Raw genomic sequence first — 13901 nt, 5'->3', positions numbered from 1 at the left:
AATACTGTACATACCATTACTGGGTGTATAGTGCAGCAAACGTCTAAGCCTTCATGAACTGGGTATGAGTTTAACTGTGGGAAGCTTTTTATATGACAATGTCACATGTTAACACTTCAATTATGAATCTAAATAAAAGCATGATTGATGAAGCACATAATAGTTCTGGCTTGTATGTGGTTACCATAAACACTGCTTTAAACTAAAAACTTACATCAGCTAGATTATTGCACATCCCTGAAACATAAAATTTATTGAGCCTTTCACTCATCTCTTTGTATGGTGCACTGCTGCTTCATACAGTTTCTGTGGACAAAAACTTTGCACTTGAAAATAAGCACTGATTTGTGCTGTGCCTCCAGCAGCATGTTTTTATTATTATTTTTATTTTGAAGGCAAAATTGCTTAATTTCCTGTGTAACTCTGCCTATTTCTGGTAACCTTGACAGAGTCTCAAGAGGAGACATCTGCCTTGCCCATAAAGGCAGCAGTGCATACTGTTGTAGTAGTCTAACCTCATGACCTACCACTTAAAAGGCACTACTTGTTCCGGGGATAAAATACGGCAGCTGCTCTGTGAAGTCTAACATTCTCATTTACCACGGTGAACTGAAGGCATAATCCACAGAAATATAACAGTCTTATTAGAGCTAGATAACTCTGTTCTACCTGAATTACAACCATGGGTTAGTCTGACTTTGAGAGGTGCAGTCTAGCACACAGACACATGAATTATACTGGAGCCACACAAACTCTTTTATTTGCATGTTAACTTCAAAAGGTTACAATTGATAAACAGTCAGCATTCTAGTTTCCTTGTGTGGAGTTAAGGCCTTAGTGTAAATTTGAACCAATGTAAATCATGTTGCAGCAAGAGAAAAACTACAGCTGTGGGGCACTGATGCAACAGATCTGCCAAAACTGCAGTGGAGTGGATGAAAGTGATTTCTTTCTTTCTTTTTTTTTTTTTTTACTGCTGCTTGGCTGAATAGTCCCTGAGACAGCAGTAACACTCAGTACAGTACAATGGATTTACACCATCATTATAATTCCTAGTTGTAAACAAGATGAACTATGGGTAGATTTCACAAGAGATATTGAACTTGTCCAAAACCTCTTCCATTTTTTCTAAGAAGAAAAGATACATAAAAAATGGCTGGACTCCGTGATGTCAATGTAGAAAGATCCATTCAGTCTTATCAAAGGAGATCTTAAAAATCTAGAAACTGTAAACTAGAAGAATATCCAACATCATCTACATACAAAATACTATCAATATGCAGTCATAACACAAACATATTTAATACAAAACTGCAGAAATTTGATCACCTCTTTAGTTACTGGCCTGGATTAAGGCTCGAAATCCAAAACTGATAAACAATCAGGAACTTTAGCTGGTATACAAGTGTATTCAGAACAAGGCTTAGTGTATATGTGCATCCCTACACCAGACAATGCTCCAGCAATATACCTCCACGATCTGTACTCAACAGGGATTGATTTTATGTTAATATAAGGAAACTAACAATAATCAAACACATAAGAATGAGGAACTCTTCTTTAACTGCTGACCGAGGACTTGCCAGCCTGATCACACCACAGTTCATCACAGTGTCAAACGAAAGCCAGACCAATTCTGATAAAGAAATATAAGAAGGTAAAAAAAAATACATAAATAATAAAATAAAATAATAACAATAATGAGAAACTAACATCAAATCTTATGAAATGGCTATCCTCTTGGATAGTTTTGTTTTTGTGTTAACATAAAAAAAAGTCTATCAAAGCTAGGAAGAAGCTGAACCATATTAGAGACAGACAAATCCACAAGCCGTTTTGTAGACACACAGAATCAAATGAGATGATGCAAGCCGAAGGGCCCATTTTTTGGATACCATGTATTAGTGTTACAATGAAATAAAGCTCACTTTGGCGTTTAAGAGCCCATTAGCTGGAAAAAGAGCAAATCTGCACTCCGAGCAGCCACAATAAATTCCCTTTCCTACTCTGTCTGTAAAATTATTGCGATGTTCTGATGATTCATGCTGCAGGTACATGATTTTGACTAAGTCAGAGGCTCATGGTTGCCAGCCCACTGGAGGCCGGGGGGGTGGTGGGTTGGACACCGTTAGACTGGTGGCACCTGGCTGGGTCATTCTCCTCCCATAACCTCTGGAACTCCTTGATGAAAGGTCGGAGCAGGTCTGGCTCCTCAGTGACAATAACGTTCTCATTGTTTTTCTGCACTGCCGTCAGCGTCCAGTTGAGGGAGCCAGTGATCAGCAGCCGTCCATCCACCACTGCAAACTTGTGGTGCATGTACATGGTGCACGACACGCAGTGCACACAGATCCCTGAGGTGCAAACGGAGGATGAGAATAAGGGAAAGTGAATGTCTCCCCATTGTGCAACAAAAAGGGTTTCTGTTCGGCTGGGAGCAGAAATCAGTTGTTCTTTCAAATCCTTTTATACTTGCCGATCTCACCTGAATGCAACTGTGAAATTCTTGGATGTGCACAAAGTAATATTGCAGTGAACTTCCAGAAAGTGCTCTGTGTTTGAGCACCTTCTGCGGTAGGCTTATGTTTTCAAGCTGGTCAAGTATGTTTCCACAGTAGCTGGAGCCGACAATGTGTCCCTTATGTAGAAAATGATTTGTACACAAACTCTAGACTAAGCCAAAACAGTCACTGCAAACGAAGCCAAAGCACAGCACAATGAAATGTCAAATATATTTTGGTGTCAGGGAGAAATGAAACAAAACAGAAATGCTTACTTGATTTGTCACTTTAAACTATTTGAAGATCTCAGGTTTCTTCAGGACTCATGACAAAATGCAACAAATGGTTTGTAAAGAGTTGATTGTCCCTTGCGTCAAACAGGATCTCATGAGGTTCACAGTCATTTGCGCACACACACTTGCAGAGACACACTTTGCCTAATGTAATTTGCTTTCTGGTTGCCAATTTCTTAAGTAACATTATGGCTGTAATTAAGTTAAAAGCAGAGAGGCAGGGAGAGAGGGTGAGACAGTGAGAGAGAGACAGACACGTGGTATTTCTCTCAAATCTCTCAGAGTATGATTATACTGACTCATTGCAGGGCTTGTAGTGGCAACCCCCGTTCCCCTAGACAGTTCTATCATCGCTCTATTTATCACAGAGGGACCTGGGAGACTCACTGATGATGACGCTGCTAGTCTACGAACACAGAGTGAGCACCTTTTGTTGAGCAAGCCCTGAGTCATCCTTCCCGCATTTCATGTGGAATTGGCCCATAGTGATTAGACAACAGAGGTTGGCGTGACACTTCTAACAAAAGATATTCCTATATTCAGATGTCTGAATGCGAGTCTCAGGGTCAGGATGCATGAAGTTTCTTGGAACAGGAGTGTTTAGTAAATATCACTGGCTAGGTCCAGGGTTGGAAAGAGCACTGAAACATCCTACTCCACCAGAAGTACTGTTAATTTGGGGAATTTTAAAGTAAGTACAAGTAAAATAACTGGTGTAACAATCAACTTAGTGAACATTAAAAAGTAGCTCATTTAAAATGTGCTCAAAGTAAATGTTACCAAGTTACTTTTTAGAAAAGAAAACATCTAAAAAGGTCAAGAGGGCAGCTCAAAATAGATTCTTTTCAGCAGAAAGTTTAGAAATTACGAAACTAACTGAACGAGCCAGTTTAGGTTTGCTTCTCTATAATGGGTGTGATTGAAAATGTAGCCAAGTACACTACTACAGCATCAATGTGGTTAAGTAAAAAAACTGACTTTTACACAATAAAGGTACTCAATTTCACTGACTGCAGTAAATGCAATTAGTTACATTCATCCTTGTTAAGGTCACACGGCATGACTAGACATTGTACTTCACTATGACATCAGAAGCAAATATCAGATGGTCTCTCTCCCTTACCAGCCTTGCGGAGGACCCCAATCTGGGAGCCGCTGACGGCCACGTAGTCTTTGTCTGTAAGAACGCGGATGGTTAGGCCCCTGCTGTGCAGAGCTACTACGGCCCTGCTCAGGTCCATGTTGGAAAAAGCAAAGATACACAGGTCCAGAGAGGAGGAGGCAGACATGAGGTGGCGGAGAAGACGAGAGAACGACGTGTCTACACCATGACGCAAGGGGCAGAAACATGAACTGAAGGTGCAGGAGCAAAGAAAGAGGGAGAGAGGAAAAAGAAAAAGAAATTTTGCTTATTTAGCTGTATTATATACATGGTCTTTCACAGGCTATATTCCATAAAGTATTCTCTGCTCTCTCTTGACATAGGCCTAATACTCAAACTGTCATTGTACTAAGAATGCACCTTTTTTTTTTTTTTTTTTTTTTTTTTTTTGAGGGTAATACAAATCTGTGAGATCTTCTGACCCATAACCGCCTATGCTGATATGAATTTTTCAAAGAATTATAATACAAATGCAGGTGCAAAACAAGTTCAGCTTTTCAGACAGGCCTCTCTCAAGATCATGAGTGTTTTTAAAACATATTAATTTTACTCTGTAGCTAATAGTTGTATTAAATGACACATTCTTAAAAACAAAGGTCACACAAATGACAATTTGATATTCAGCCAAACAATGACAGATTGGACTGACATTGATATTGCCTTTTAAAGTCGATATCGGCCAAAAGCTATTGGTCTATCCCTACATTTTACCAGCAGAGGTTGTCCAGATAGAATGAATACATAACCAATACGTAATCACATTTACATTAATTTATGTTTGGGGTAATTATAAAGAGTATACTATTTTAAGCATTAATGAATTTTGGAGTGTTTATACAGTAGAACTGCCTCTGTGTCACAGCCTCAGAAACCATCCTGTCCTCCTGCAACTGTCACCTTGGAGCACTCAGCTTGGGCAGTGTGTTTTTTGGTCTGCATTTTAATACTGAGCTATTTTCATTTTATTTCATCAACTGTACATCCCCTGCGAGAAGATGTTCACAGCATAGCAGATTTTTTTGGGCCACTGTTGGTTTTTTGACTTCCTTTTTTAAGTTTATTTAACACAATGTCAGTTTTCACTTACTTTGCTTTACCGGGAGTGAAGATGTGCTCCACACAGGCCACCTCTGAGGGGAAGAAGATGACCTCTTTCAGGGGTTGTCTTACAGGCCTGAGGCGACGGAGGAGCCAGCCCAGCAGCTCCACACTGACAGTGAAGCCAACAACACCCAGACCCACCACTTTGACTGTCCACATCACTGACATCTGACTGGAGGTGACAGGAAAACAAGGTTGCACAGACACACACTTTCACAGTGAGGACACAGTATATCTATCCACTATCACTGCTGACCTCCTTACGTTGCAAGGTGAGTTTTAGCCACAGCTGAGGACAACCACCTGAGCAGAGCCCTTCACCTCTTCATGTTAGCTAGTCGAGCTAACATCCTATATCCAAACACATGGCGTGGCTTTGGTTACAAAATGTTTTGTACAAGCTGCAAATGAAACAGTGCTAGCATTTCCATTTTTATGTCGTATTACAATAATTATTATAATGATAATAAAAACAGGCTCTGCTGCTGCACATACCTACAAAGCAAGTATGTTATCACCTGCTAAATTCCCTGGGGGAATGGGGAGACTTGACACGTACCTAAATGTTAGCTAATTTGATTTTCCGGGTTTTGTGAAAGCAGCACAACTTAATTTGACATTTTATTTTAAAAGGTAATCTAAATGACGTTGTAATATAAGGCAAAGGTCGTGTCGAAATATCAATTAAAGAGCGAGTAGTTAGCAAAAACATGATGTCCAACTTATCCGCCAACATACCTGATCTTCTGTCGCCCCCCGGCGGGAGGTGGGCTCTGTACGTAGCTGTGCCGACCCTGTCAATCACTTTGATGGACAGTTCCTGAGCCAATAGCACGGCGAGAACGACATACTTTCAGCCAATCAGGTAACGCGCAGAGCTGCAGACCGGGTCTCACAGCTTGAGGAAGACCCAACAACGTGTATTCTCTACAGCCAGAGGTAAACACTGTGAAACTTTATTTCAATACACTTAACAGCCATTAACCCTTTACTGTGGCGAGCGAACCGCCAGGCGAATACGTTTTAATACAGAAGCCCGTGTACCTCAGATGTTTATCGGCAGGCTGCCTGTGTTGTGTTGAGAGATCAAACATGCTAACGTTAGCCTGCTAGCCAACTAGCCAACTGTTATTTTAGCCAGCTGCTGGTCTGAGTTGTTTGCTAAACGTTTGACGCATGTTGTTTCTCGTCGTGTTCGCTCCACCTGCAACTTCTACCTGTTTAAGTTGCATGTTTATTGTCATTTTTTCAAACAGGCTTGGTTCATCGTCTGCAATGGGTCGCCGCAAATCCAAGCGAAAGCCTCCTCCTAAGAAGAAGATGACAGGGGATCTTGAAACTCAGTTTACATGTCCTTTCTGCAACCACGAGAAGTCATGTGATGTCAAAATGTACGAAAAAACACAGCACATTATCATGTGGGAACATCGCTTTCATGTTTGATTGGTTCCTGCTGAGATGGCCACTGACAACCTAATTTCCTCATTTCTGTCGACAGGGAGAGAAGCAGAAATACTGGGATAATATCATGCACAGTCTGCCTGGAGGAGTTCCAGACCCCCATTACCTGTATCCTTATACAGATATGAACTTTCCACGAGGTTATTATCTCTCAGCCTCACAACAGAACAATAATGAGCGCCTTGCTCACAAGGATAAACATATGTCCTTTGCTTATTGGTGGAGTAGTCTACAGCAATATTTCTTCTGCAGCAGATCCTTTTTTTAGATCATGTTGCCCAGGGAACATTTTGAGGCAATGCAGACAGGCAGTCATGGAAATTATTCTCTACAAGATCTTAAATTGTACATTGATTCACCAAATCTTCTTTGTTTTCTGCAAGTCAGCCCATATTCCAAATCTTGACCCCCTCAAAGTAACATTGCACATAATCACCTCTACAAATTGCTAAGGAATCGCCACCGATATGACCAATGAGTAAAAACGCTCAATTTTCACTGCAAGTAGTAAAATGTGCGCTCAGAGCTTTAAAGGTACACTGAGGTTTGGGGAAATTGATTAAAAAAACACACACGCCAAGTCATCCTTGTGTTTATGGTACATCACTCGCTCTAGTGCACCACACTAGTAGTAGGAGATTGGCACTATCAACAGTAAGATGAGTGACTATTTTTATTATATTGGCTGTAGTCTCTTTGATTGTAAAAATTAGATTATTATTAGTGTAGAAGTATTATCAATTCAGCTGATAAGATATATTTTAAGGTGAATAACCACATATTCATCTGCTGTTCAGTTTCCCATCATCCGCTGTTAGTTTCAGGATAAACAAAATTGACAAACTTTGCTGTGTATATGTTAGGGATACTACCATTTAGAGTCAGAACAACAACAAATTCTCATTTACTCACTTTTTAAATGCAAGTCATCTGTTATCTTTCAACATAGTGCACTCTGCATTTGACAAATTTGAGACCTCCAGCCTCCTCCTATGCATGTCAAGGCAGAAAATGAGTTCTTTTGCTCTGATTTCTGGCAAGTGATATGTAGGTCTGATTATTATTGGAGAAGGCAGTTGATGCTGATGCCACAGCATGGACTCAGCCTTTAGAGTAATGACTTGCAGATGCTTTGCCAGCAAGCATCCACATTTTCGCTGCCATTCCATAATTTGTCACGTCATCTGAAATCTGAACACCGTTTGAGTGATAAAACCTATTTATCCTTAATCCAGCACTCTTAAGACCTTTCAGAGCCCGTTGATGTGTACAGCGATTGGATAGATGCCTGTGAAGCAGCCAATCAATAGCCCTCATTGAGGCCGGATGCCTTTCAGGAGAGGAAGAACGATGAGGTGACCAGTTGGCCTGGGTTTATAAGGATCAAGTTGGTTAGAAGAGGAGTGTGGAAATATAATATATTGTTTGTTTTCCCCTGTCAGGTCCTTGTTACTCACAGGTTAAAACTGTGTTCACTTTAGACTTTAAGCTAGGTTCTTGCAGACCCATTTCGATACAAACAGGCCCTGGATGGTTCTGTTGTTCTTAAAAGTTCTGTCTTTTCAGCTCATAACTCTTGTTTTGAAATCCTGAGTGACATTTGTCTCACAATTTGTTCTCTCTAATGTACCCTGACTTACCTTCGCACATCCAACCAGGCAGGCTGCATGTAAACAAATTGTTTTATCTTGGGCTTCATTTGTGGATTCATTTGGTGTAATGAAAACAAGTGTGTTTTGCAGTCGTAACTGACATAGAAGAGTAAAATAGATTCCATAAATTATTACGGCTTTTAAAAACAAATCTTCAACCGCTCAATGTTTATGGATTGAACAATTGTAAATTTATTTGATAGACCTTTGAGCCCATCAAATATATTAAATAAAATAGCAAGGACTGCCAAGGTGGCTTTCAGAAAGAACAAATAAATTCTTGAGTTGCCTGCAGAGAGGCCCATCTTTTAGCTTATGGTGGGAAAAGCAAACACTTTCAAAATTTGGATTTTGAGAGAGAATATGAACTCCGCAGCTGTATATGCTGTTAAGGATTATGTCTGGGGGTAGGTCTGGTGTACATAAGAGTGAACAGTGTTATGAATGTCATACACACCAATTTTCTCTCAAACAAAATCTCACACTAACAGCAGCAGGATCTAGTTGGAGAGGGCTTGGTCCAAGTTGGCTACACTGCCATGTACAAAAGCTAGGATAGAGGTTTCACATGGGACTGAACTTCATCTTGGGCTGAATGTCACAATTTAAGCTGACAGTAACACGTATGATGGCACTGCACGTAGCATTTGGTTGACATCTCGGTTTAATGCTGTGTAGTTGATTTGGAAAAAGTCCTTTTTTGTTTTTAATGTATGCAGACGTATATCATCTATGTTTATCATGCTAATGACTCGGCTCCTGTGTAAATTTTAGTTAATTTTAAAAGTAATTGTTACCCACAGTTCACCTCATCTATGTACAGTCATTCCAGTGGAGAGAAGGACAATGTGAGGAAAACAGACTTGCGTTTAGCTGCTAAAATCTTCATAAGTTAGGAAGTGTTTCAAATTCTATCCTAACAGATTCAGTGATCTGTAATATTTAATATATACAGGGAAGTGCAATCCTGCCCGTATGAACCTGTAATATTGTTTTTTTTTTTTTTTTTCCTTTTTCTTTTACAAGAACCATCAGTGTTGAATTGTTTACTCATGGAAAAAAGTGAACTTTTTATTCTTAATGTTAATGAAATTGATGAGTGTGACTTGAAATAAAGGTAAATGGAAGAATAAATTTGTGATGGTACTACATTCGGGTGATACAGTAGGTCTGTTTTCCTTCTTTTTCAAAGACATTGCCAATAACTTCTGATTGGTTGCCCTTTGTCAGAGTGTAACTATTTTTATGCGGAAATTAAAAATAAATTATTTAGACACCATGACTGTGTGGCTGTTTTATCTGTTGCATGAATAACTGATTATACCAGTCATGCAATTTGTAATTCTTGAAAAGTTTTGTGTGACTAAGATGTGTTTATCTATCCTTGGTTTGTAGATACAAATTTGTTCAATTTAATTTAGTTCAGTGCTCTATGGTATACTATTATTTTGAGGGAATAAGAAACCAGAGGTAATAGTTTAATTAAGATCCACTGTCTAGCATTGAGCACCACCAGCTGGTGGCAGATGGAGGGACAACCTCAAAGTAGAGGGCAAAACAGAGAACCAGGGAACCTGTCAAAGAAATGGAGATCAGAGATAGAAAATAATGGCGTTCATAGTAACTCACACAGGTATAAGCACTGGGACAACCTTAAATTTCTCTGCTTTTGACTTTGAGTCAGCAGAAAATAGATTTTATAGTAAAAGTTGAACAAGATAGAAGATAAAACTTAGCTTTTACTGGGTTTCACATTAAAACTGACAACAAAACAGACCACCTAGAATCTTTTGTTAATTGTCTCAGAGCTTTTCCTAATTGTAAACTGACCGTGAAACAGCATGACTTGACTAGCTGGGAAAGGTTAGGGGAGATTCAGACGTGAAGCGCAAAGAAAATGGCAATTTCCTTTTGGCTTTTGATGAAGTGAAAACCAAATAAAGTGGTATATGCTCAGTGACTCGCTAGACAGAGGACCTAGTCTGCAGAAAACCATTTCAATAATTACAGCACTGAAACCACATCCAAGGTGTCAGAGACACCATGGTACCCGTTTCAAAGTAAAATGTCTCCGGGTAAAGCTTCTGATCTAGTCTCCTGTGGCATCTGTGACTGTGACACATTTCCAGGAGTCCAGCATCCATTCATCCCTGCAGAGCACAGGATGTAGCAAATCACAAATGGAAGAAGACACAGTGTATCAAGGCTAGGCACCAGGCAGGGCTGAGTGATAATAGATGAGATGTGGAGTGGCTGCCTGGGCTCTCTACTGAAGGAGAATGTGTCCATGCATGTGTGCGACTGCGTTTGATGATGGACCCCAGCTGGAGAGGTATTGACGACGCCTTATGAAACATGCTGGGGGATGATTACAATGGGGAATGATTATCACTTAGTCTCTACTCCATCTCTACATCCCCTCCCACTCCCTCCCCCTCTTTTCTATCTCTCGTTCCTTCTTTCTCTTTCCTTTCCCATTCAGCACGCGAGGTCAAGTGTCACTCCGTCTCCGTTGTCAAAGCTGCCAATCACCCACACAGTGAGTGCGCGGCAACTGTTGCCAAGGAAACAGAGCGATTCGGTTGCTAGGCACCTGGAGCTGTGCTCACAATAGTCATTTTGTTGCTTAGAAGCACACACACATGCATACACAAATACACACAAAACCAAAGAACCTGCATTGCTCAATCAACAAGTTTACACAATGTCCTAATGAAATACGTATCATTACATACTGTGTTAATAAATAAGAGATTTGCTTGCGCGATATTAGGAAATCATGAAATGGTAAATGGTACGGTGTAATTTATCTTGCACACGTTTGCTCAGAAATGCTAAGATACTGCTGAATTTGCAATGAAATGTTGATTTCCTGTTTTTACAGGACTTGTAGCAATAACTAATGTACCAAAAATGTAATTCACCACCTTTACCACCTGATTAATCAGCAAGTATTCCCCAGATCCACACCTCAACTTGATCAATGAAAGACATAAACATCCGTCATTCTGACTAAAAATAGTTCCCCATAAGATCAATAAGCCCCATATTCCCCACTGGCATATGGACCCAGTGAACCTCGATGCAATTTGTGTGTATTCATACATATGGGAATGTGTCTGTAGCCTATGCTGCTTTCATAAGACCAACCAGATCTTATTACTGTACCGGCATGCAAGCGAAGTGGACCCACATGCTGTGTATATATGGTATATACATACAGTATGTGTACATATACATAGTTATAGATACAGACATTTAGATAAATAGCTAATGCGTGTATGTGCATGGATCTGAGTCCGCATCATGACAGCTAGTCAGCTGAGCAGAGTGCTGAAATGTCAGCCATGGGTGCAAGCCTTGACCTGTCCTCATGTGTTACTGTCTCCTACTGCTGCTACAGGCATCAAACTCTCACATTTTTAGGATTAGCAGAGGAGTCAAAAATAGGAGTGCAAGAGTAGTTGGTGGCGCTCCGGGGTGATGGTTATCCACAATTATAATGTACCATTCCTTAGCATCACAGTCCTTGATGTCACAGGACCTATTTGAAGCCATTTTGCTGAGCCCATTTTGCGCACTTCTTAGTAAGAATTCTGTTCGACATGAGGATATGAGGAGTGTGAAGGGCTGTGAAAGACACCCACTGATTGATAAGATTATAGGCTCACTTGTGTGCACTACTGACTGACAAGGGTATGTAATCAAGAGGGTTTGGAATTAACGTCTGATCCTGAAGACTTTTTGTGCTAAGCTCCCTGAACTAATGCCCAGGGTTTAGCTTGGTGGCCTGGTACCAAGTCTTTTCCACCAGCACCTCCGCAGGAGAGGCTGTATCTGGCCAGTAACACAAACTCATTTCCTCCACAGGTGTAAAGAGTGACATGGTTGATAAACCTACGGTGATAAAACCTTTTCAGTTCCTGGATTTGATTCAGACACTTGGTTAGCCCTGATTGCTTTCTATTTAAAAACCTGATTCTTTCAGATTGAGCAAAATAAGCTTTTCCACTAAAAAGTCACTCCTGGGAGCTAATTCGAAAACTACCCCATGCTTTCCTCATTGTTTCCTTGGTTTGCCTATACATTTATGTCATTGTAGCCTAGTGGATAGAGTTTTGGTCCATTGTAGATGAAAAAGCTTCCACTCGACTACGCGTATTCTCAAGCAATAACATCCACATCTGTATTATCAACCCAAGAATACCCGTGGTCGAGACCGGAGCAAAGGTTCCCACCTCCTCCCCTCCATCCCTTTCTCTCGCCTCTCAGCTCTACATCTCATTCTACTTTTCTTTCTGCACACATCCCCTTTATCTCTTTCACTCAGAGTGAGAGCAGGATGGAAGGAGGAGGTCTGTGGAGGCAAATCTGTAAGGACAGCACCTAGGATAAAAAAGACACAAGAGAACATATTTATCCTTGAATAATAGTGCAGTGGCATTGCTTAATGGTGATAATACACACTACATACATGCACGCCTCATGTCACGACTTGAATGCAGTAATAAACTGATTGTAAGCTTTATGCAATAGCCATACACCTACTCACTATTTCTCACTCATGCACGCACGTACGCACGCACACACACGCGCGCACACACACACACGCACACACACACATGCAGCCTGTCATGCATCTTTACTTGAGGTGCTCCAAGTAAACAGATTCCACTGCCAGCAGCTAGTCCCTTTGCTCTCTCTGGTATCAAGCAACCATTTACCCAAGCACTGAGGGAGAGGGCAGGCTCACCAATTATCAAATAGATGTCAGTATGTGTTACACTGCACTGAGGGGAGAGACTGATTACCAAACAGATGTTCAGCTCTCACCTCCTCTCCCTCCTTGCCTCCCACTTTCCCCCATCCCATTTCCTATCCCCCTTTTCCCCATCTTTCTCCCATACTTAGTCTGCTGTTTTTTTCCCCCTCTCCCTCGCTGTCTCTCTCTTTCTCTCTCTGTCTCATTCACAGTTGGGTGACTCCCTGGTGTCCGCCCACCCCTCACTCCCATACACTCACCACTCCTTCCCCCTCAACATCCCCACAGCACTTCCAGCACTCTCTCCTTCTTGGCCTGTCCCATGGAGAATAATCCCGACTCTCCCCTATCCACACTTGCCAATTAGAAACACAGTTGATGTCAATCAGCAGCTGGGGAAGGAAGGGGCGGGCAGAGAAAGGGTGTGGGTGGGGGTTGTGTCTGTGTGTGTGTGTGTGTTGGGGGGGCATCAGCACCACAGACAGCTCCCTGTGGAAAACTCCAGGCTAGTTTACAAACATGACTTGACTGCCTCTTGCTCATTCGCTCTCTACTTCTCACTTTATTCCAGTGCCCTCTCCTCCCTAACTTCCTTAATTACTGTGGTCGTCCTGCTCTCGCCTTGTATCCTCTCTTACACCCCTCTCTCCCATGCTCTTCTGTCCCCAGGTCATCATGTTTATCCACTCAGACACACAATAAATCATAACATAGTCCTCGTGCAGTACCCCCTCACCAATCAGAGCTAAGCCATGATGCCCCGACACCATCCAATTTGACACTACAGGAAAATACCCATTTGCCTCTGTCAAACTTCTCACCCCTTCTCATGCCCAAGGCTGTCGGCTTCCTATCCCATCGCCATTGTAAGGAAGTGCCAAAACCAGCTAGGCCGGCTCGCATCAAGATCTTGACACCCATCTCCCTCATTACCTATCCTCCTCTAGTCCTCTCTCCTCATCACTCCTC

General features: G+C 41.4%; 2 protein-coding genes across 7 annotated transcripts; one reads left to right on the top strand and one right to left on the bottom strand.

Moving 5' to 3' along the window:
- Nucleotides 1-889: 889 nt before the first annotated feature.
- On the bottom strand, nt 890-5862 carry pld6 (phospholipase D family, member 6). Of its 6 annotated transcripts, none has more exons than XM_030058974.1 (4): nt 5796-5862; nt 5044-5229; nt 3918-4147; nt 890-2354 (listed from the first exon to the last, which is right to left on the bottom strand). In XM_030058974.1, the coding sequence occupies exons 2-4, from the start codon at nt 5223-5225 to the stop codon at nt 2071-2073; spliced, it is 696 nt and encodes a 231-aa protein (XP_029914834.1). In that variant the 5' UTR covers nt 5226-5229; nt 5796-5862; the 3' UTR covers nt 890-2070. The 6 variants fall into 6 exon arrangements, with proteins under 6 accessions (XP_029914834.1, XP_029914840.1, XP_029914847.1 ...); XM_030058980.1 differs by lacking the exon at nt 5796-5862 and adding an exon at nt 5617-5751; XM_030058987.1 differs by lacking the exon at nt 5796-5862 and adding an exon at nt 5553-5573.
- Nucleotides 5863-5869: 7 nt separating this feature from the next.
- On the top strand, nt 5870-9452 carry LOC115364427 (transcription elongation factor 1 homolog). Its single transcript, XM_030059002.1, has 4 exons — nt 5870-5996; nt 6314-6448; nt 6556-6626; nt 7764-9452. Exons 2-4 carry the CDS (start codon nt 6333-6335, stop codon nt 7826-7828), a joined length of 252 nt encoding a protein of 83 aa, XP_029914862.1. The 5' UTR covers nt 5870-5996; nt 6314-6332; the 3' UTR covers nt 7829-9452.
- The last annotated feature ends 4449 nt before the right edge of the window (nt 9453-13901 follow it).

Source organism: Myripristis murdjan, chromosome 1, assembly GCF_902150065.1.
Source record: "Myripristis murdjan chromosome 1, fMyrMur1.1, whole genome shotgun sequence".
Lineage (NCBI taxonomy): Eukaryota > Metazoa > Chordata > Actinopteri > Holocentriformes > Holocentridae > Myripristis > Myripristis murdjan.
Note: the sequence above shows the minus strand (reverse complement) of the source record. Positions and strands in the feature narration are given on the sequence as shown.